The 19,944-nt window shown below is 51.2% G+C and overlaps 1 protein-coding gene across 1 annotated transcript; it reads right to left on the reverse strand.

Moving 5' to 3' along the window:
• Window positions 1–12,394: 12,394 nt before the first annotated feature.
• On the reverse strand, window positions 12,395–18,867 carry LOC111158588 (caudal type homeobox 2). The gene is made up of 3 exons (XM_022520715.1): window positions 18,327–18,867; window positions 14,268–14,413; window positions 12,395–12,661 (listed from the first exon to the last, which is right to left on the reverse strand). Exons 1-3 carry the CDS (start codon window positions 18,865–18,867, stop codon window positions 12,395–12,397), a joined length of 954 nt encoding a protein of 317 aa, XP_022376423.1.
• Between the last annotated feature and the right edge of the window lie 1,077 nt (window positions 18,868–19,944).

Consider the following 19,944-nt stretch of genomic DNA (forward strand, 5'->3'; position numbering starts at 1 on the left):
AATGGGAACAAAGACCAACAGGGTAGAGAGAAAGTCCCAGATGGTCACTCCCAGAGGGCAAGTTGGAGTCCTAATCAAGACGTGGGCAACCTAGGCTCGGGCGGATTTCAAATTAATATAAACTAATGACTGCTGTGTGTTTCTGTTTTCTCCACTTTAGCACAGGAGTATCTATAGCAGATATCCTATACCTGTCCCACCATTGTATGTTGGGTTTATTTGAGGGAGGAGTAGAAGAAAATTTATCTCTTTAATTCCTAAGTTTTCTTATCAAGCAGACCCTTCACTCAAAAAGCCCAATATCCACCTGGACCTGAATTATATTATGAGATCTTGGACCCTAAGCTCAGTCAGCTCAGCAGATGCTTCTATTATCACATCTTCACCAGGCTTGAGTATCTGATTTTTTTAAAGTTTTATGTTATTTGATGATCATTCTTTACAAGTCTAGTGTTCCTCTTATCATGTTGCATTGAATTATTTATATATTAAGGATAACAGCTCTCCCGGTGCCTGGGTGGCTTAGTCAGTAAGTGTGCCTTTGGCTCAGGTCATGATCCTGGGATCCTGGGAATCCAGCACCCCGCTCAGTGGGGAATCTGCTTCTCCCTCACCCTCTGAACCTCCCCCTGCTTGTGTTCTCTCGCTCACTTTCTCTGTCTCTCTCCAGTGAATACATAAAAAACTTTATTATTAAAAAAAAAAAAGGATAACAATGCTCTTGTCGAGGCGCCTGGGTGGCTTAGTCCTTAAGCATCTGCCTTAGGCTCGGGTCACGATCCCAGGGTCCTGGGATGGAGTCCCAAATCGGGCTTTCTGCTCGGTGGGAGGCCTGTTTTCTATCTCCCACTCCCCCTGTTTGTGTTCTCTTTCTCACTGTCTCTGTCAAATAAATAAATAAAATCTTAAAAAAAAAAAAACCAATGCTCTTGTCATTTTTGTAGCAAATACTTTTTGTCATTTTTTATTTGCTTTTAAATTTTTGAAATGCTGTGTTCCTTTGCTTGTTTTAAAGAGTTTCTTTTTAAGTAATCTTTACTCCCAACGTGGGGCTTGAACTCACAACCCTAGAGATCAAGAGTCGCATGCTCCACCAATTGAGCTGGCCAGGTGCCCCTGAAATGATGTTATTGATAGCTATCCATTGTTTTCTTCATAATTTCTTTCTTTCTTTTTTTTTTTTAGTAGGTTCCACACCAGGTGTGGAGCCCAATGCAGAGCTTGAATTTATAACCCTGAGATCAAGACCTGAGCCGAGATTAAGAGTCAGAAGTTCAACTGACTGAGCCACCCAGGCATCCCCATAATTTCTTACTTTGTCTTTATACCTAGAAAGTCTGCTACATTCAGAGACCAGACTGGTTTATTAACACTGGTTTATTTTTTTAATTCATTTTTAAAAAAGATTTTATTTATTTATTTATTTATTTGACAGAGAGAGACACAGTGAGAAAGGGAACACAAGCAGGGGGCGTGGAAAGGGAACACAAGCAGGGGGCGTGGGAGAGGGAGAAGCAGGCTTCCTGTTGAGCAGGGAGCCTGATGCTGGGCTCCATCCCAGGACCCTGGGACCCTGGGGTTATGACCTGAGCCAATGGCAGAGGCTTAACTGCTTAACTGACTGAGCCACCCAGGAGTCCTCAATACTAGTTTAAACAGCATGATGTTTGATGTCAGATAGGCCTAGATTAGAATCTATCTTACAGGAGTAGATGCTGGTTATTGCAAATATTAAATCAAATAATTTAAGTTAAAGAATCAAGCACAGGGGGACCTGGGTGGCTCAGTCCTTAAGCGTCTGCCTTCAGCTCAGGTCATGATCCCAGGGTCCTGGGATTGGTCCCCACATCAAATGGGGCTACTTGCTCAGCGGGAAGCCTGCTTCTCCCTCTCCCTCTCCCACTCCCCCTGCTTGTATCCTCTCTCTCTCTCTCTCTCTCTCTCCTTCGCTGTCTCTCTGTCAAACAGATAAATAAAATCTTAAAAAAAAATCAAGCACAAAACCTGGGATATAGAAATACTCCATTTCTTTTCCTTCTGTTTACTATTTTTTAAAAAAATTGATTCAAGGGGCGCCTGGGTGGTTCAGTGGGTTAAAGCCTCTGCCTACGGCTCAGATCATGATCCCAGGGTCCTGGAATCGTGGAATCGAGCCCAGAATCAGGCTCTCTGCTCAGCAGGGAGCCTGCTTCCCCGCCCCCCTCTGCCTGACTCTCTGCCTACTTGTGATCTCTGTCTGTCAAATAAATAAATAAATCTTTATAAAAAAAATTAATTCAATCAAATCACAGAAAATACAAATGCCCAATAAACATATGAAAATACGTTCAACCTGTTTAAGAATCATGGAATGTAAAGTTAAATTATACCATTTTTTTTGTACATCAGATTAACAAATATTTGGAAGGTGATCTCTTATGCAAAGAGGCTAAGGAGAAAGGGGGACTTTGTGATGGTAGTGTGACTTGCCAAACCGTTTCAGAAAACAATGACTATATTTAGTAAAGTAAAAAAAAGGGCATGTTCTTTGATTTAGCATTTCCAAGTTAAGTAGTCTAGCCTTTAAAAATACTAAGATATAGAAACACATATGTTAAAAGATGGTTACCTTTCCACTGTTTATAACAGCAAAACACTGACAACAACTTGAATATCCCTCAGTAGGGAAGTCATCAAATAAATACAGTAATAATAAAATTATAAAAATAAAATAAAACAAATAATATTTTCAATCTCTCCCACTAGAATGTAAGCTGCCCAAGAACAGAGGTTTAAAAAAAGAGAGAGAGAGAGAGATTTTTGGGGGTGCCTGGATAGCCCAGTCAGTTAAATGTCTGCATTCAGCTCAGGTCATGATCCCAGGGTCCTGGAATCCAGCCTTGCATCAGGCTCCCTGCTCAGCAGAAAGCCTGCTTCTCCCTCTCCCACTCCCCCTGCTTGTGTTCTGTCAAATAAATAACTAAAATCTTTTTTTTTAAAGAAATTGTTGAATAAATGAATAAAATTCTGGTATATCTAAATTTACAAAATGCAGTGATCACTAAAAAGAATCCGTTGGCTTTACGTGTAATGAGCTGGGAAAAAATGCCCATGGTATATTATTCAATGATAAAAGCAATTCACAAAGTATGACTTTATTTTGCTTTGTTTTGTTTAAAGGAAGGAAAAAGGAAGTCCGAGACGGTATATAATATATATTTGTGTAAGCACAGAAAGTTCTTGGAATAATATGGACCGGGGTGTTAATATTGGTATCCCAGAGGGATGGCATTAAACGAATGAAGGAGAAATTAATTTTTTCCTACTTCTGCACTGTTTAAATTTACTGAAAGGAATTGTTCGTGCAAGACCTTGGCTTGCATTAAGAGAAGCCTGAACCAAACCAGACTTTGCTATGGGAAAGACAGCATGTTTGAATTCTCTCACTACACCCTATTAGGTATTCTTTTTACGATATTGGTTTGTTGCCTTTTTTTTTTTTTTTAAGCGTGTGTTGAACACTTCCCCCTTACCAGCAAATTCTGCTCTCCCCACCCTCCCACTCCCGCCTCTACTTAGTTTGCTCTGCCCGTTCCCTTCCTGCAGGTATCTCCCCTGTCAAACCTGCTGACTCTCCTGCCCGCTTATCTCTAAACTGTGCTTTAGAGCCCAAGCCGCGACCGGCGGGCGCTGCTCCAGCGGGGCAGCTACTGTGTGCACGCTCGACCTTTGCCACTTGAGCTGCAGGAGGTTGTGGTTTGCAAAGAACGTGGCCCAAGCGTCGGATTTACGAAACATTCCCCCCCAAAGTGCAATTCCCATCTCCGATTCTAAAAGAAACTCCAGAGAAAGGGGGCTGGGCTGGGGAGGGATGGGGAGGGCACAGGAGGTGTTGGAGAAGCACAGGCATGGCTCCTCCACCACTATTAATATTAACTTTTATTAAGACTCGGCCTTTCTCTCCCCGGGGCTTCACAAAGCAGGAAGTCAAGGGCAGCGGTGCAGGGAAGGGAATTGGCAGGAAGAGAAAACTTCGAGTAAATTATTTAGCTGTGAGACGAGATTAAGAGTGATTCCGCCTCCACCCCTCCCCCACACGTCCCAAAGTGGGCCCAGGCTGGGGATCAGCCCCCAAACCGCCACTAATCATTGAAGCTGAGAAATCTCTAGAGTCTGGTGAGGGTCAAACTAGGGAGACTTTTCCCTGCGGTGATGAGCCGCGAGTGCGGCGGGCAACCCTGGGCTGCAACCGGGCTCAGGTTGGGGGAGGGGAAGACGGGGGAGGGTCTCTCCCCAGGTCGAGGGCCGCACTTTCGGCGGCTGTTAAAGAGAAGAAGCTGGGGGCGAAAGTGCAAGAGCGCACCCTGCAAAGGCGGAAAAGCGCAGGTGACTTTGCACCCGCTGCTCGAGGCGACACCCGCGGCGACGGACCCCCGGCCTCGTGCCCCCTGCCGTTGGCCAGTTGAGCAGCCCAGCGGGCGGGAAGGGCCGCTCCGGAGGTGGTTCCAGCGCACTACCAGCCGCCCGCCGCCCGCCGCCCGCCGCCCTGCTCCGCCCTCCAGCTCCACACCCCGCTCTTCCCAGCTCTTCCCAGCTCCCGGGTCTGTTCCGCCGGCTCAGCCGGGGCAGCAGCGCCGCCTGCCGGGCACTTGGCGCCAGCTCGGCCGCTACGCAGGCGGAGACGCGCAGGTAGGCGGCGGGCGGGGACGTTCGGACTCCCGCTGAGCACACAAACACTCCAGTCCTCCCTCTCCAAAATAACATCCCCCACGCCTGGCCGCAGCTGTCGCCGCCAGGGCCGCCCAGCTCCACCGCGGAAAGCGGCTCTCGGAGCCCCGGCGGGGGTCCCGGTAGCGTCCCCTTCAAAGCGCTGCGCGCCTCAGAAAAATCGCCGTACTTGGAACTCCAAGCACAAAGCCACTGCTGAAACCTAGCTGTCCCAAAGAAGGAAAAGAAAGTGCCAGCGGTCTTGAAGCGCGACTTCCGGAGGGGCGCGGACGCCGGCTGGGTGCGGCTGGGAGGTGTCCCCTGGGCTTCCCGCCGGGCTGGCACCCGGCCGGGGCCCACGCCGCGCTCCCACCCCTGGGATGGCGGGGGAAGCCGGACACGCTCCCGGGACGGCCCTGACAGCGGCGGGGACGCAGGGAGGGCGAGCGGGCGCTCTGACCGGTGCAGACCCGAGAGCCGCCTTCCCGCCGCCGCGGAGTCGGAGGGCGGGAAAGACGCGCCCCCTGCGCCCTGACGCGCGCGAAGAGCTGGAGGAGGGGGGCCTTGGGGACGGTCCGGGAGCCTGAACCCCGGGGCAGCAGGAGCGGATGCTGATGCCCGCAGGGGAGGGGTGAGGCCGCCACCACGAGTGCCCTCAGGGCCTTTCCTAGTGGTGCCTGGGGCAGCGCCCAGAGCCCTTGACTGGTGCTTTCCCCCACCCATTTTTGGATAACCATTTCTCTATTTGGGCATGGGAAAAGTTTTCTTCCCTTTTTCTGTCTAAGACATTCAAAGACTCAAATCCAGACGGTTTCTCTGAGGTAGAGGTGGGAGTTGGGAATAAAAGAAAAGTTTGGTAAAGAAACTAAAAGTTCTCGCAAAGAAAACAGCTTGCTTCTTCTTGGTTGGGTCTGACTTCAGATTTGCGAAAGGAGGGCCCAGCTTCATTCAGAAATACCAAGTCCATCTAAAATGTACTCATGGAACAGCTTCAGACCTTTTAGTTGTATAGTTCTGGCCGAGTGTCTACCCAAGAGTAGCAATCAGAACCCTGAATGTACATTTCGAGACTCTCACCCTAGAAACGAGAAATAAATGTTGACTGTTGGCTTTCTGTGGACTTAGAACATGATCAGAAATGCCATTTGGAATCAGGGTCTAATATGTGTAACAATACATCACTAGCGGGTGGCTATGTCGAATTCTTAGGATGAAAATTATAACAGGAACAAATGAAAAGAATCAGAAGAATTTGGATTCTGAAGTTTGTATCATTTTCATTAAAGTGGTCTGAGGAGGAAAAAAAATAAGTTTTATTTTGCAAATGTGGATTCCAGACACACAGTCTTTCTTTTTGTTCCTCCTACGTGCATCTATGTTACTACTTATTGGTCACTGTTCTCTGAGCCTTGCTTAATTATATCATTCTTCTGTTTGTTTCTAGCAACTCACATAATTCTGCCTAGAAAACAGGAGGGGGGGCTGAAAATAGAATGGAGTTCTGCCCAGTTTTGTTGTGTTTGTTTTTATTCCATTAGATGCACAGAGTGGAAGAACAGTGCATTAAGTATCTTTTGGGAGTAGAAGACAAAGGCTGCCCAGGTCATTTTTAACAAGGCCTAATGTGTGGTTTAGGTATTTAATCTTTGTCACTTATTCTACTAATTGCCAATAAATTAAAATTATTTAAGTGCCACCCAACAAGCCATTGTGTATTTGTACTACAGTGACTAGCTCCTGCATTGTTTTTCATTGTTTGCCTTCCTGAGGCTGGAGAGGAATTTATCAACTCCCACTTGTATGAAACTAATTATTGTCATACTAAGGATACAAAGCATTATGATAGTGAACTATCAGTCTTGAAAGTTCTGATAACACATAAAAATTAGAAAAGAATTCCTTTCCTAGAAATCAAAACACAAATATTAAAATGCATTAAATGCCTGGGCTTCTGTTTACCTACGATATTGGGCACAAAAATCTGAAACACGACCTGAATATTATTTTTAATATAAATGTATATGTGCGAAGAGACTGTTTGGTTATCATTTAATCTCAGGGAATTCTTTATGGATCAAAACTGGTTGTGTTCTGGTTTATGGATTAGTCCTCTACCACAGAAGCACCAGGATCCTGCAGAAAAAAAGAATCAACTGGTCATTTAACTTTATCCTTATATTATCACTATCCACTGAGGTTCATGACAAATTCCAATATGGAAAAACTGTTGCTGAAACAAATGTAATGTCTGGGCACTAGAGATGTAGGAGCCAAAAGGTCATCTGTGTGCTTGCCCTCACCCTCTCTAAATTGATTCTTCCGAGACTGACTCTTCCAAGAAGAATGTCAAGGTAAATGTTAGTATAATCTAACTGGAAAGCTGGAAAGCTGGAAGCTGGAAGATTCTACTTTCTTTATTTGGCACTTGAGAGGTTTGGTTTTTTTTTTCTTTTACACATTATTTCATAGTCTTCAAAAAAGTAATAATATTAGAAACATATATTCCCTCTGGTTTGTAGCTAATAAGGCATTTAGTGGTTGTTTTGCCCCAGTAGCACTAATCCAATCCCATGGTTATCAATAAAGCCTGCTTGGTTTCCTAAAATTTCCTAAAATTATAGTCATCCACCTATAGAAAAAGAGGAGGAGGGGCGCCTGGGTGGCTCAGTCATTAAGCATCTACCTTCAGCTCAGGTCCTGATTTCAGGGTCCTGGGATCCAGCCCCTCGTTGAGCTCCCTGCTCAGCGGGAAGCCTGCTTTCTCCCTCTCCCGCTTCCCCTGCTTGTGCTCCCTCTCTAGCTGTCTCTCTCTCTCTGTCAAATAAATAAATAAAATCTTTTAAAAAGAAAGACTAAATGTAAGAATTATTGGGGTTAATTAAATTTTTTTAAAAATAATTATAGAGGTTAGAAGTTTGTATGGTCTCAGTGTAATTTAAGAAAATAAATGTTAATTTTAAATAGTTACAAGTTAATCTACATTATTATCTCCAAAGCACAAAATTAATTTAACACAAGATCTGTTGTTGTAGTTTCAATGTCAGGGAAAAACGTGGGGACTAGAGTAAAACGCTTGAAATGATCTCAAGGGGTGAATCGGTCTTAAAGAATTAAATCCACAGCAGCTTTTTGGGGTGGTTCCCTGAAGAGTAGAAAATTGACACTGAGGTGCTAGAATGGAAATTGCTTCAAAATAAAGGAACTTTCAATGCCATCTAGTTAGAGTACCTGCATCTCTGCCTCCTTTGGATTGAAAGTGTCCTGATCATTATAAGAAAGTTCCCAACTACATCCTCAACTAATCTGAATCTCCTACAAGTGTTTGGGGGCTGTCTTTAATGGTGGGTGAAAAGGGAAGTCAACTATGCACATCAGTGCATACACATCAGTGCACACACACACACACACACACACACACACATATTCATGTCTGGAATGTTAGTGCTTTGCCACTTGAGATTTTATGCAGATGCCTAGGCAGTGGAAATCAAGGGACAACAGACTGGCAGCTACTTGGGAAAGTAAGCAAAACTCAGTGAATTAGAAAAACTTGCGAGGTGATTTGAGAAATTATCCTGGCTCAAGGTCTCTTTGTAAAGATTCTCGCACACTTTGCAAAACATGGTTCATGTTCAAAAGGAGCAGTAGGGGGGCACCTGGGTGGCTCAGTGAGTTAAGCCTCAGGTCATGATCTCAGGGTCCTGGGATTGAGCCCCACATCGGGTTCTCTGCTCAGCAGGGAGCCTGCTTCCCCCTTTCTCTCTGTCTGCCTCTCTGCCTACTTGTGATCTCTGTCTCTCAAATAAATAAAATCTTAAAAAAAAAAAGCAGCAATAGGTCTTGTCATCATTGGGGATTAATCCTAAGTGTATGTTGTAAATTCCATTCTCTTACTTTACCTTATTCAATTCCCCTGCTGGTGGTAGGGCTCTCCTCAAGGTCATTAAACCAGTAAATTGCAGCCTGTCTCTAAAACAAAGTGCAAATAATGCTCCTTGAATATTCTACAGATTTTTTTTTTTTTTAAATAAGCCCAACTTGGGGCTTGTACTCTCCACTCCCAGATCAAGAGTTGCTTGCTCTACAGACTAAAGCAGCCAGGCACCCCATGTAACCGAAGTTTCTTTACTTCTGCTTGTTGTCTTCTCTTATTTTTTCCTGAGGGGCTGTGAATAATAACAGCAAGAATACTGCTGTTTATATACTAAGATTTCTATTTAAGATTAATTTTCCTGACTGATGTAGGCCCCTTACAGATATTATCAGAAAGGAGTGAGGTTCGTTGAAACTTTCATTGCTCTCATTAGCAGCCCATCTTGCTAACTTTATTGGATGAATATGATAAAGCCATGAACTGTTTACAGAAGAAAAAAGACTCAGGCTGTCTTCTATCCACATATGCCTTAAAAACACACACACACACACACACACGCACACACACACGCCTTTTTAAATTTTTTTTTTTTTTATCTTAACCGCGCCCAACACCGGGTTTGAACTCACGACCCTGAGATCAAGAGTAGAACGCTTTGCGGACTGAGCCAGCCAGGCCTCCATTTATATGTCTTTCTTGACATGAGTTCCACAACACGGGTACATTCTTCCCCATATTTATCCTAAGTTCACAGTCTTCCTATATATTCATATCTTACCCACAGTCCTGTAATTTTTTAAAAACATCTCGTGCAAGAAGACCCTTTTAGAATGGCGAATAGCTTCCCTCACCCTAATCTGTTTTTCTTAAACACTCAACGGATCCAAGAATCTCCCGCGCCTGACTTAGTCTGACCTTCGTTTCAGCAGGCCCACGACCACAGTGGGGAAATCTCGCCGCGCCCCAGCTCGGGAGCGGCAGCGGTGGGAAGGCTGCTAGAGCGTGCAACCTTGCAGCTGGGTCAGAACTGATTTCCTTTCCGGTCCGCTCCAGGGTCGGAGAGGAGCGCGGGCTCAGACCCCGCTCTTCCCGTAGCGCGCGCGCGCCCCCTGGCGGCCGGAGATCGGGGCGGGCGCCCCAGGGCCAAGGAATGGGGAGGGAGGCGTAGGGATCCCTGTGCCGGAGCTGGAGGCCCTGGGAACAGCGAAGTCACCCTGTCAAAAATACACCAGGGCGTCCCAGCGCCGACCTTCCTACGCCTCCTCCGGCGCCCCACCCGCGCCGAGTCCCCGTGTTGCCTCGGGTTTGCTCCAGCGGCGAGTCTCGGCGTCCCAAGCGCGGTGGCCTCGCTTGCCCCCGGGGGCCCTCTTTGCTCGCCCCCTCCACGAATCGGGAGACCAGCGGGCAGCTCGCAACCCCGGACCTGCATTTCGGAGAGAAGCCGAGCGCCCCTCCTCGCCCCGGATGCGCGGGGCGCGGGCCGGCGGCGGGCGTCAGTGCGAGGGGGCTGGACCCGGCGAGGGGAAGAACTTGTAATCGCTTGCAGCGGGACAATGCTGACTTTTGAACCTCTAACCACTAAGCAAACAACCCTTGTGCTCTCGCTTCACTGTCCAAACAGGGTTTATTGACAGGCGTTTCACAGCAACGCATAGCAACCGCGGCGGCTGGGGCGGACGTGTGGGCGCGGCCGGGTGCGGGTCCTCGCTCTCCTCCCAGCGCCGGGACTCCCCAGGAGGCACAGAGACCAGGGACCGGTCGCGGGGACGGGGACGGGGGGGGGGGGGCGGATAACCGGGCTTGGAACGCCACCCCCAGATCGGCGGACTCCCCAGCCCGAGGGGCGGGCCAGGCACTCTCCATCCAGTTCTGAGCCGGGCGCCCGCGGGCCCGGCCACCAGGGCCCCTTTCTCAATCCCGGAGCGGAATGCCACCTGGAAGGGCCGCAGAGCCAGGGACATGCTGCAGGCGCTATTTAGGTCTCGCTGCTTTGCTCTTCCTCCCGAGCCCTCGGGGCCACCTCCTGCTTCTGCTGGGGCAGTGATTAGGGCTCGAAGGTGCTTGTGGGAAGACCGACACGGAGAGCAAAGCCCTTTCCCCACGCCCTGCCTGCCAGAGCGCCCAGCTCGGCGGCTTCCAGGACCCAAAACCTCAAGGGCAGCAGCGCGGTGCCAGTGGATCGGCTAGATAACAAGCAACTACCACTAAAACGGTCTCCTTATAATAGGTCTTGAATTCTTTGCGGAGTGCGGGAAGGGGGTGTGGGTGTGGGGCAAGGGAGGCAGTTTCGCAACACACGGCAAGGAGTGGAGACCGACAAGGGCTCGTAGAAATGCCCAGTTGATTCACAGAAGACTATATTCCTGGAAATGTTACCTTGAGAGAGCAGAAAACACAACACTTTTACTAAATGCTTCTGTTTAACTAGCTGGATTGTGGGACATCCCTCGGGTGAAGGGAATCACTGAGGAAGGGGATGTCTGCAACCGCATCAATGTGCATTTGATGAGATGTCAGGAGGGGACTCTCTCACCACCACCACCACCCCCATAATTCTCCACAGCTTGGAAGCAGCTGACCATTCAGATGTACATTTAGCCCAAAGCCACCCCAGGAGAACCACACATTCCACAATCCAAGGTTGGGCTCAGGCTTGGGGGCAGGGAAGGTCTTAGAACCTGCTCCCTCAGGCTTCTGACGCTCTGGGGTAAAATGAGTTTATCCAGATAACCTTCTCCACCCCCTCCCTGGTTTTTCTAATACTAGCTCGCAAGTAGACATTTCATATCTTAAAAAATAATAATAATAATTCCAGAAAAAATCTGAGAGATGATAAATACAGACTCTGAAATCTGGAAAGCTCATTTATCTCTCTCTCTCTCTCTTTTTTTTCTTTTTAGAAAAAATTCAACTGTGTTCAAATAACCCCCACTTCCCTTCACTGTATCACTTCTCTCCCCCATGGAATCAGAAGGCTTTTTAAATGCTGGCTTCGATGTTACACAGACCAACAACCCAAACAGCAGCAACAACAACAAAAACTCCCCTTTTTCATCAGCCCCAAGATTGTGAAAATGACAGGAAGTCCAGGTTGGCTCTGGCATTTATAGCACTGACATACATTCAGCCCAGAGAAGCTCTGGTGACAGGCTTTCTAAACAAGGCCCTGTCCCGGGCCCTCTTGTCAGGCCTGGAGCCCCATAACCACGCCCCTCACACCATACAGCAGCACATACACCACTCAAGCCTTTCCTGGTCTGGGAAGGGAAGAGAAGAAAGACAAAGACCTGGGGGTTCTGCAGTCTTTGGTAGGTCCAGGTTTCTATCTTAGCTGCCTCTGACTTTTGCAGTTAAAGCTTGCCTGCCCTTGAGGCAGGAGGGACCAGCTGGCCCTTGAATGGCTGGGAGTAGGCAGTAGCCATCTTGGCTGCAAGCGCTGGCGTTCCCCCTGAGTTCCTCTCTTCCCTCGGCTTCAATCAGAGGTGTGTCCGCAGATTTTGGAGGCCAAGATCTGCGGAGGTGGGGGCTGACAGCCTGTCTGTTTAGTCAGTCCAGGCCAGGCTTCTGCCAGTACTAAACGAAGCCCCGGTAGTCATATCCCATCTCCTCGCTGGCAGAAAGACCAACAGAAGTCCAAATCTGGGAGAATGTCTTCCTGGAGGCCTCCAACCCCATTTGTCCTTATTCCCGGCCCCCATTTTTCCTCTGAGAGCTAGGTAAGTTGGTGCACATTTGTGGTTAGGAGGGAAGGGGGTCTCTCCTGAGGATTCTAGCAGAGTCTATGCTCCTCGTGGCTCAGCCCGGAATCGCTCTGCTGCTGCAGGCCACTGGAGGTCACTGGGTGACAGTGGGGTTTAACACCCCTGCCGCTGGCCCCAGAACCCCAGGGACGGAGCCAGGCACCGAGCCTTGCAGAGCAGACACAGGACTCAGGGGCTCCGGGACGCTTCTCAGAGGGCCTGGCTGCGGCTGGGGCGGCTGCGGGGCAGGCGGTGGGCCTTGCGGGGGCGGTGGCTGCTGCTGCTGCTGCTGCTGCTGCTGCAACTTCTTCTTGTTGATTTTCCTTTCCTTGGCTCTGCGGTTCTGAAACCAAATTTTAACCTAGAAATGGAAGATGGAGAAAAACAGAGGGTGATGAACGAGCCAATGGAGTTGGTAAGGAACTGGCCCTCAGCCCCAGCTGCCATATCTCCCTCTCCAGCTAAAGAAGGGCCCTCTTGAACTCAGGGACCCCAAGACCTTCTCCCAGCCTTTCATCTGAGAGCTTGGGACCACAAAGCGCTGGAGCCCTTCCTAAGCCCAGTACAGCCTCAGGAGAGAAGAGCCTTCCTCCCTCCTTGCTCACCACGTTTTGTTCCAAAGCAGCCTTTATCTACAGCTTTACTGGAAGAGTTCAGAGTCTCAGAACCAAGGAAAACAGAAACTGCAGAGCATTTTCCACAACAAGCAAGAGAAGACCAGCATAGATATAGTTCAAAATGCCAGGCTTTGGCCTCTCAAAATTAAACTGGAATGTAGTATTCCTCACCTTAAAGCTGAGAATGAGGTTTGAGAGAGAGAGAGAGAGAGAGAGAGATTTGTCCATTTATTTGAGAGAGAGAGAAAAAATGTGAGTGCGTGGGGGGAGGGGCAAAAGGAGCTGGGGAGAGAGTCCCAAGTAGACTCCATGCAGGTTGCAGAGCCCCACATGGGGCTGGATCACACAACCACAACCTGAGATGCTTAACCGACTGTGCGACCCAGGCACCCCCTGAGAATGAGATTCAGTGTGCAGCTTCACGGCAGTGGATTCCGCCTTTTTCTAGACCATATAGAGTGTTCATGAGTCAAGCCTCACTCTAGTTTTCATGGGCCTTTTTTAAAAAAATATTTTATTTATTTATTTGACAGAGAGAGAGATCACAAGTAGGGAGGGGGGCAGGCAGGGGGCGGGGAGCAGGCTCCCTGCTGAGCAGAGAGCCTGATGCGGGGCTCCATCCCAGGACCCTAAGATCATGATCTGAGCCGAAGGCAGAGGCTGAACCTACTGAGCCACCCAGGAGCCCTGGGATTGGGGTATTATATTAATTTTTCCCCAGGTATGGTACTGGGCACAAAGAAAAAAGGTCTTTAAGTCTTCTTTCACCAAAATAGAACTCTGGATTAAACTACTACTCATTTTTTTTTTTTTCTTGCACCTTCTGGGTCCCGGAAAATAGGAGAAAAAGAATCAACATCCAAAAAAGGCAACTAGAGGTGGAAGGAACCTTTTCTAAAAGCATTTGGAAAGAAATACTCTCTATCCTCCTGATTTATTCATTTATTTACTTACCTACTTACTTACTTGTTTTTTAAAAGATTTTATTTATTATTTGACAGAGATACAGTGAGAGAGGGAACACAAGCAGGGGGAACAGGAGAGGGAGAAGCGGACTCCCTGGGATCAGGGCCAAAGGCAGACGATCAATAACTGAGCCACCCAGGAGCCCCTACTTACTTATTTAAAGTAAGCTCTACACCCACTGTGGGGCTTGAACTCAACAACCGGGAGATGGAGAGCTGCATGCTCTGAGCCAGCCGGCGCCCCTCTATCCTCCCACTTTAATCTGCTCACAGAACTAGGTAGATTCTGGGGCCCGGCTTCTAATTCTGCCTGAGGAACCCCCTGCCCCCACCCCCCAACCCGCTGCCAGGGACCAGGCCCTGGAGGGAGCAAAACGGTTCCCACCTGCCTCTCGGAGAGCCCTAGTGTGGCAGCCAGCTCCGCTTTCCTCCGGATGGTGATGTAACGACTGTAGTGAAACTCCTTCTCCAGCTCCAGCCGCTGGTGATCCGTGTACACCACTCGGTATTTGTCTTTCGTCCTGGTTTTCACTGAAGAGGAAGGAGAAGTTAGGGCTGAGAACTGCAAAGCGGCCCATCAGTCATGGGTAATGACAAACCTCCCTAACCCAAGGGCCATTTCTCTTCCTCCACCACCCCAGGGGGCCAGGGTTTGGCTGGTTCCTGCCCGGCCTGACAAGACCCCCCAGGGGGTCCTGAGGGGCGGGTGCGAGCCTATCCAAGACAACTTAACTAACCTTGAGGTTAAGTGGGGTTTTTTTTATAGTTTTTTTTAAAGATTTTATTTATTTCTTTGACAGAGACAGATCACAAGTAGGCAGAGAGGCAGGCAGAGGGAGAGGGGGAAGCAGGCTCCCCGCCGAGCAGAGAGCCTGATGCGGGCCGATCCCAGGACCCTGAGATCATGACCTGAGCCAAAGGCAGAGGCTTTAACCCACTGAGCCACCCAGGCACCCCGAGGTTAAGTGGTTTTTAAAAATGAAGAAAAACTAAAACCTCATTCACACACGATAACAGAACCCAACCACCCTTCTGGTAAACCAAATACAGTACTGGAGCAGGCTAGGCCTAAAGGCAAAGGGGACAGGATGGAATCTCCAGAGTCCTGGGAGTATTCAGATTTTCAGGCGTGCAGGAGATGGAAGCCCACCCTGAAAACAGCTGGGGGTGTGGGTATGTGCTGGTGGCAATGTTACTTTCTGTTCGCTTTATTAAAAGTGGAAAGAGGAGTGCCTGGGTGCCTCAGTACTTAAGTGGCTACTTTCAGCTCAGGTCGTGATCCCAGGGTCCTGGGATAGAGCCCCACATCAGGCTCCCTGCTCAGCAGAGAGCCTGCTTCTCCCTCTCCACCTACCCCTGCTTGTGTTCCCTCTTACGCTGTGTCTCTCTCTGTCAAATAAAGAAATAAAATCTTAAAAAAAAAAAAAGAAAAGCGGAAAGAGGGGGAGGTGTGCAGGAGCTGACAGTTTTCTCTCAAGTCACCAGAAACTTCTCCCAGGCACACTAGGCCCATCTGGTGGAATTCTGAGCTGGGGTTTGGCAAGCAGAAAACCCTCCCTCCAGCTCCGGAACACTGTATACCTGGCTGAACCTGGTTTGGCATTTGGCACTTTTTCTTTTTCAATCCCCCACTTATTTCTGCTACAAACTCTGCCAGAGCTATCCAGACCAGTGATCTATGCTCATTGGATTGAGTCAACATATTAAACCTCAGATTGATTGTTTCACTGAAGGGCCTTGACAAATAGTGCCGTCGCGGTTGGAGCAGGCCCGAGCCTGGCGTCTGCACCGGGTCTGTTCTGGGTCAGTCGTTGGTAGGGCCCGCAGCCCCGGCCGGGACCTCTTCCCTCCTTGTTGGCCCCAGGTTCAGGTCTTTCTGCAGCCCGACAGGTTCAGTAGCCCGGTGCCCAGTCCTCCAGGAAGATCTAAAGGGTCTGGGAGTTTCTTGGAGGTGTTTAATGCCCCGCAGGCCTACTTTGTTCAGGTAAAAACCCTTTGCAAACCACAACAAAAGCGCCCTGGGAAGATACAGGCCGGATCAGAGGGAGCTCCCCCGAGCCGCTGAAAGGGGAACACAGTCGCAAACAATGCAGGACAAGGCGATCTTATCAAAGAAAAGCCCTTTCAATGCCTTAATAACAACCGCATTCTGTTTGAATTACCACTACTGAGCAAATGGCGGTCCCGGCTTTCATCCCCCTCCCCGCCAGGCGCATTAACATAAACACGGCCCGGCAGGCGCATTTGAATGGCGCAGCGGCCCCGACCCCGCGGCTGCTAAGAAAGTAAAGGGAACTAACACGTTCTGAGAGCTTTCCGAGTGGAGGGCGCGTTTACACGCGTTGCCGCCTCAAACCCACTCGAGGCTGCCAGCGGTAGTCGCCCCATTTTACAGATGAGGAAACTGAGAGTCGGATGAGGTCACGCAGGGAGTATCAGGCGGGGTTGGAGAAACTGCAGCCGGGGTTGGAGCCTAAAGGGCACCCCCGGGACTTGGGAGCAGGGCGCAGAAAACGTTCTCCGAGCTGAACATCTCAGCAGCGGTGTTCGCCTTGGGGTGCTTGGGATCGGCTCTTGTTCCAGTGCTCCCCATTCAGTATCCGGGATGCACCGGGAGCGCGGTGACCTGGACCCCTGTGGGCTCTGCGGCTCGCGCCCCAAGGGCCTTGGAGGCGCCCCGCACCCCCTGGGAACCAAGGAGGGGGCTGGAGGAGGGGAGAGATGAGAGGGACTTGTGAGAATTCATTATTGACTGCGAAAGTCACCACCCTCTTTCCGGGCGCTAAAAGAGACAATGGCAGGGCTGGGAAGGTGTATATCAAAGCGGGCCGGGCTGAGGACCAGCCCCCTAGCCCCTTGACAGATGATGCTCCGCAGAGGAGTCGGGCACTGGCCCGCGGGCCTCGGCCTCCCCACATTAACATCACAAGGGCGCCCGGCGCCGACTGCGGCCTTGCCACCTCTGCGCGGGACATCACAGCGGCCTCTCATCTGCTGACCCCGCGGCCTGGGCTCCTGCAGCTCTCCTCCCTCTCCCCCTCCCGGGCCCGGCCGGCGGCCGCTCTCCCCAGACGAACCAAAGGGCTCCCTTAGGGCCCCCGGTGGCCGCCAGTTGCGCCCCAGGCCGGCTCCGTAAGAGAGAGCCTTCTCCGAGACAGCGCACGGTTCAGACGAGGGCACCTCCTCTTGGGGATGGGACCTAGCCGAGGCTTTGAGGCTGGCCCTGTGGCCTTCTCCGTGGGCGGCCGCATTTCCCACCCGGCATGTGCCCAGTGACGCAAATACCGATGCCCAGAGACAGCCCCCAACGACTTCTCTGATTTATACGGCAGTAATTGGCTATAAAGCTCTGCAAAGTGGCCATAACCTGCAAGAGGACAAGGCTGGGCCAGAAAGAAGGAAAGAGAAAGAAGCGGAAGTGCAGAGGGCTAGGAAGACTTCAAGGAGTGCAAAGGGACGCCAACAGGACTCTCTCCCACCACACCTATTCGCACTTCCTTCCCACTTTGACACACATCCCAATACCAGAAGGGGCAGACCCGGAACTAATGAGCCCCCACAATCGGGCAAACCTAGGACGTCTGCAGGGACGTCTCCTGAGTAAGCTTCTTGAACACAGGCGCATGTGAACACACGTACACATACACCTCCCCCCACCCCACAACCCTGGAAAGGAAGGGTGGGGAGAAATGATCCCTGTCTGGAGCAGAAGCTGAATCCTCACCAAGGATTCCTCCCCCGCTTCCGCAGACACAGGAGGACTCCCATGACTTCTTAACCCTAGCCCCCCAGCTTCTGAATCTTTGCAAATCAAAGGTTCAATGAGGGGACGCCCTCCTTTCCCCTTAGTTCCTGGGGCCTTTGCTGCAAATGCAGCTTTGCCCCACGTCTTCCTACTCGCCCTAGCTCTTGAGATCCCTTGAATTGGCCCGAATGGTCGAACCTGGTCCCGAGCACAGCCTCGCAGCCCTCCTGGTCCCCCCGGGCCACCATTCTTCTTGAGTGGCTCCGTGGCGTGGAAAGAAATGCTCTAAAGCCCGGCCGATGGAGTGCAGGGCTCCCTTTCCCCCGCGGCTCCAAGCCGCGCACCCGGTGCTCGCGGTGGCAAGTGGAGGAGGACGCGCTCCTGCACCGCCTGCTCCCGCCGACATTGCTGGGAGCGTCCCCAGAGCGTTGGGATGGTACGAATGAAGGACCGCTGGAGGGAGGAAGGTTCTCCCGCGCTAAACCCAACGCGGGCTGGGAGACCAAAATATCCACTCCCGCCCCCACCCCCTGCCAGCCCAGGCACAGTAGAGAAGCCCCGCAGTCGAGGCCCCCTGAATTAGTCTCCCGCCCCGGCCTTCGGGGCGCGGAGCCCCTAGACAGCTCTGGACGCCTCGGTCCGCCCTGGACATGCGGCCAGCCCAGCAGCCACCTCCTGCCGGGCGCCGCCACCGCCTACCTTGGCTTCCGAGGGACGGCTGCGCAGGCTTCCGCATCCACTCGCACAGGTTCCGCCGCTGGCCGCCGGGGGACAGCTGCTCGGCGGCGGCGGTAGTGGTGGGCCCCGGAGGGCCGGGATTGAGTGTCTGCAGCAACCCCGAGGCGCAGGAAGGCGCGGCGGCCGGGTGGTGCGGGTGGTGGTGCGGGTGGTGGTGCGGATGGTAGTCGGCGGGGCTGCTGTAGCCCATGGCAGCGGCCGGGGAGCCCCCGTTGAGGCCGTGGGCGACGGCGTTGGCTGCGGCCGCGGCGCCCCCCGGAGCGTAGCCGTTCCAGTCCTCTCGGAGCGGGGCCCCGTAGGCGGCGGGCCAGGACGGCCCCGGGGACTGCGCGCTGTCCAAGTTCGCGGCCGCGGCGGCCGCAGCCGCCACATGGTAACCGCCGTAGTCCGGGTACTGCGGGGGACTGACGAAGTTCTGCGGGGCCAGGTTGAGGCCGCCAGAGTGGCGCACGGAGCTGGGGTACATGCTCACGTCCTTGTCCAGGAGGTAGCTCACGTACATGGTGGCGAGGGCCCGACAGCAGACCTCACCATGCTGCCTGGGGACCGACGCTGGACGCTGCCGGAGGGCGCGAAGGGGAAGGGGCGAGGCGGGGTGCGGAGAAGGGCGGCCGGCTGCGCCCCAGCCCGCGGAGCTCCGCTGGCTCCTCGCGGCGCTTCTGCCTCTGAGGCGGTCCCTCCCTCTGGCCTGCGTCCTCCCTCCTCCCTTTCTTCCTTCTTTCCTCCCACCTCCTTCCCACTGGGCTGCAGAGGCGGGGAAGACCCGCCACAGGCTGGAGTGCGGAGCCCCAGGCCGGCGGCCTTTCGTGATTAACGAGTGTTTACAAGACTCTATTAGTAATGACACAGACACCAATGGCTGGAGACGTCGAGGCGCAGCGCGCACCCTGCGCACAACCCCCCGAAACACGATTTGCATTTTAAAAGATAAGGGGAGGGGGGAGCTCCAGAGACCCGATCACAGCTAAATATTCAAACCTTTATTGTTAAGAGCTTCCTCCTTCCAACCTGGTGCACTTTAACCTCCAATCACAGGTTCAAAGAATGAAATCAAGAGACTTGCAAAAGGGGGGGGGGCTATCTTGGTGGGAATCTGGGCTTGGAGACTGAGTAGTAGCGTGTATGCATTTGCGGGGTGGAAGCGGGGGTGGGGGCGCATCACTAGCTCCTTTTATACCAAAGAGAAAAGAAATGGGAACCCTTACTTTGATGACAACGTTTTTGACCAACCCGGGAGAAAACGAGCTAAGCCCTAAGAGATGGGCCAGTTCCTGTCCTCCTTGAGCTCCTGGCCAGGACTCCGCGCCCCAAACAACTGTCACTGCTAATCTGTTATTCTCTTCCCCCATGGAAACTGCTGCCTCTCGCAGGACATAAATTATGACCCTAGCTTCAGGCTGCATCTCCGAGTTCATCTCACATTTGGGATTTAAGTTAAATTAAGGCAATTAGTTTTTTAAAAAGCATTTATATTCAAGCATTTATATTCAAAACAGTCCAACCAAGGAGCCTGTGGTAGAAGTCAGACTAGTGGAGGGCAGTAATGGGGGGGGGGCGCAAAATGGGGTCGCTAGAGTGC

The sequence above is a fragment of the Enhydra lutris genome, unplaced genomic scaffold, assembly GCF_002288905.1.
Source record: "Enhydra lutris kenyoni isolate GAN:26980312 unplaced genomic scaffold, ASM228890v2 scaffoldscaffold60, whole genome shotgun sequence".
Lineage (NCBI taxonomy): Eukaryota > Metazoa > Chordata > Mammalia > Carnivora > Mustelidae > Enhydra > Enhydra lutris.

Excerpts from the sequence above, each read along its gene's own strand:
- LOC111158588 (XM_022520715.1), bottom strand. The coding sequence starts at position 18,867 with ATGTACGTGAGCTACCTCCTGGACAAGGACGTGAGCATGTACCCCAGC. Across the intron at positions 14,414-18,326 it reads GCCGTCCCTCGGAAGCCAAG|TGAAAACCAGGACGAAAGAC; the intron begins GTAGGCGGTGGC and ends CTTCCTCTTCAG. Across the intron at positions 12,662-14,267 it reads TAGGGCTCTCCGAGAGGCAG|GTTAAAATTTGGTTTCAGAA; the intron begins GTGGGAACCGTT and ends TTCCATTTCTAG.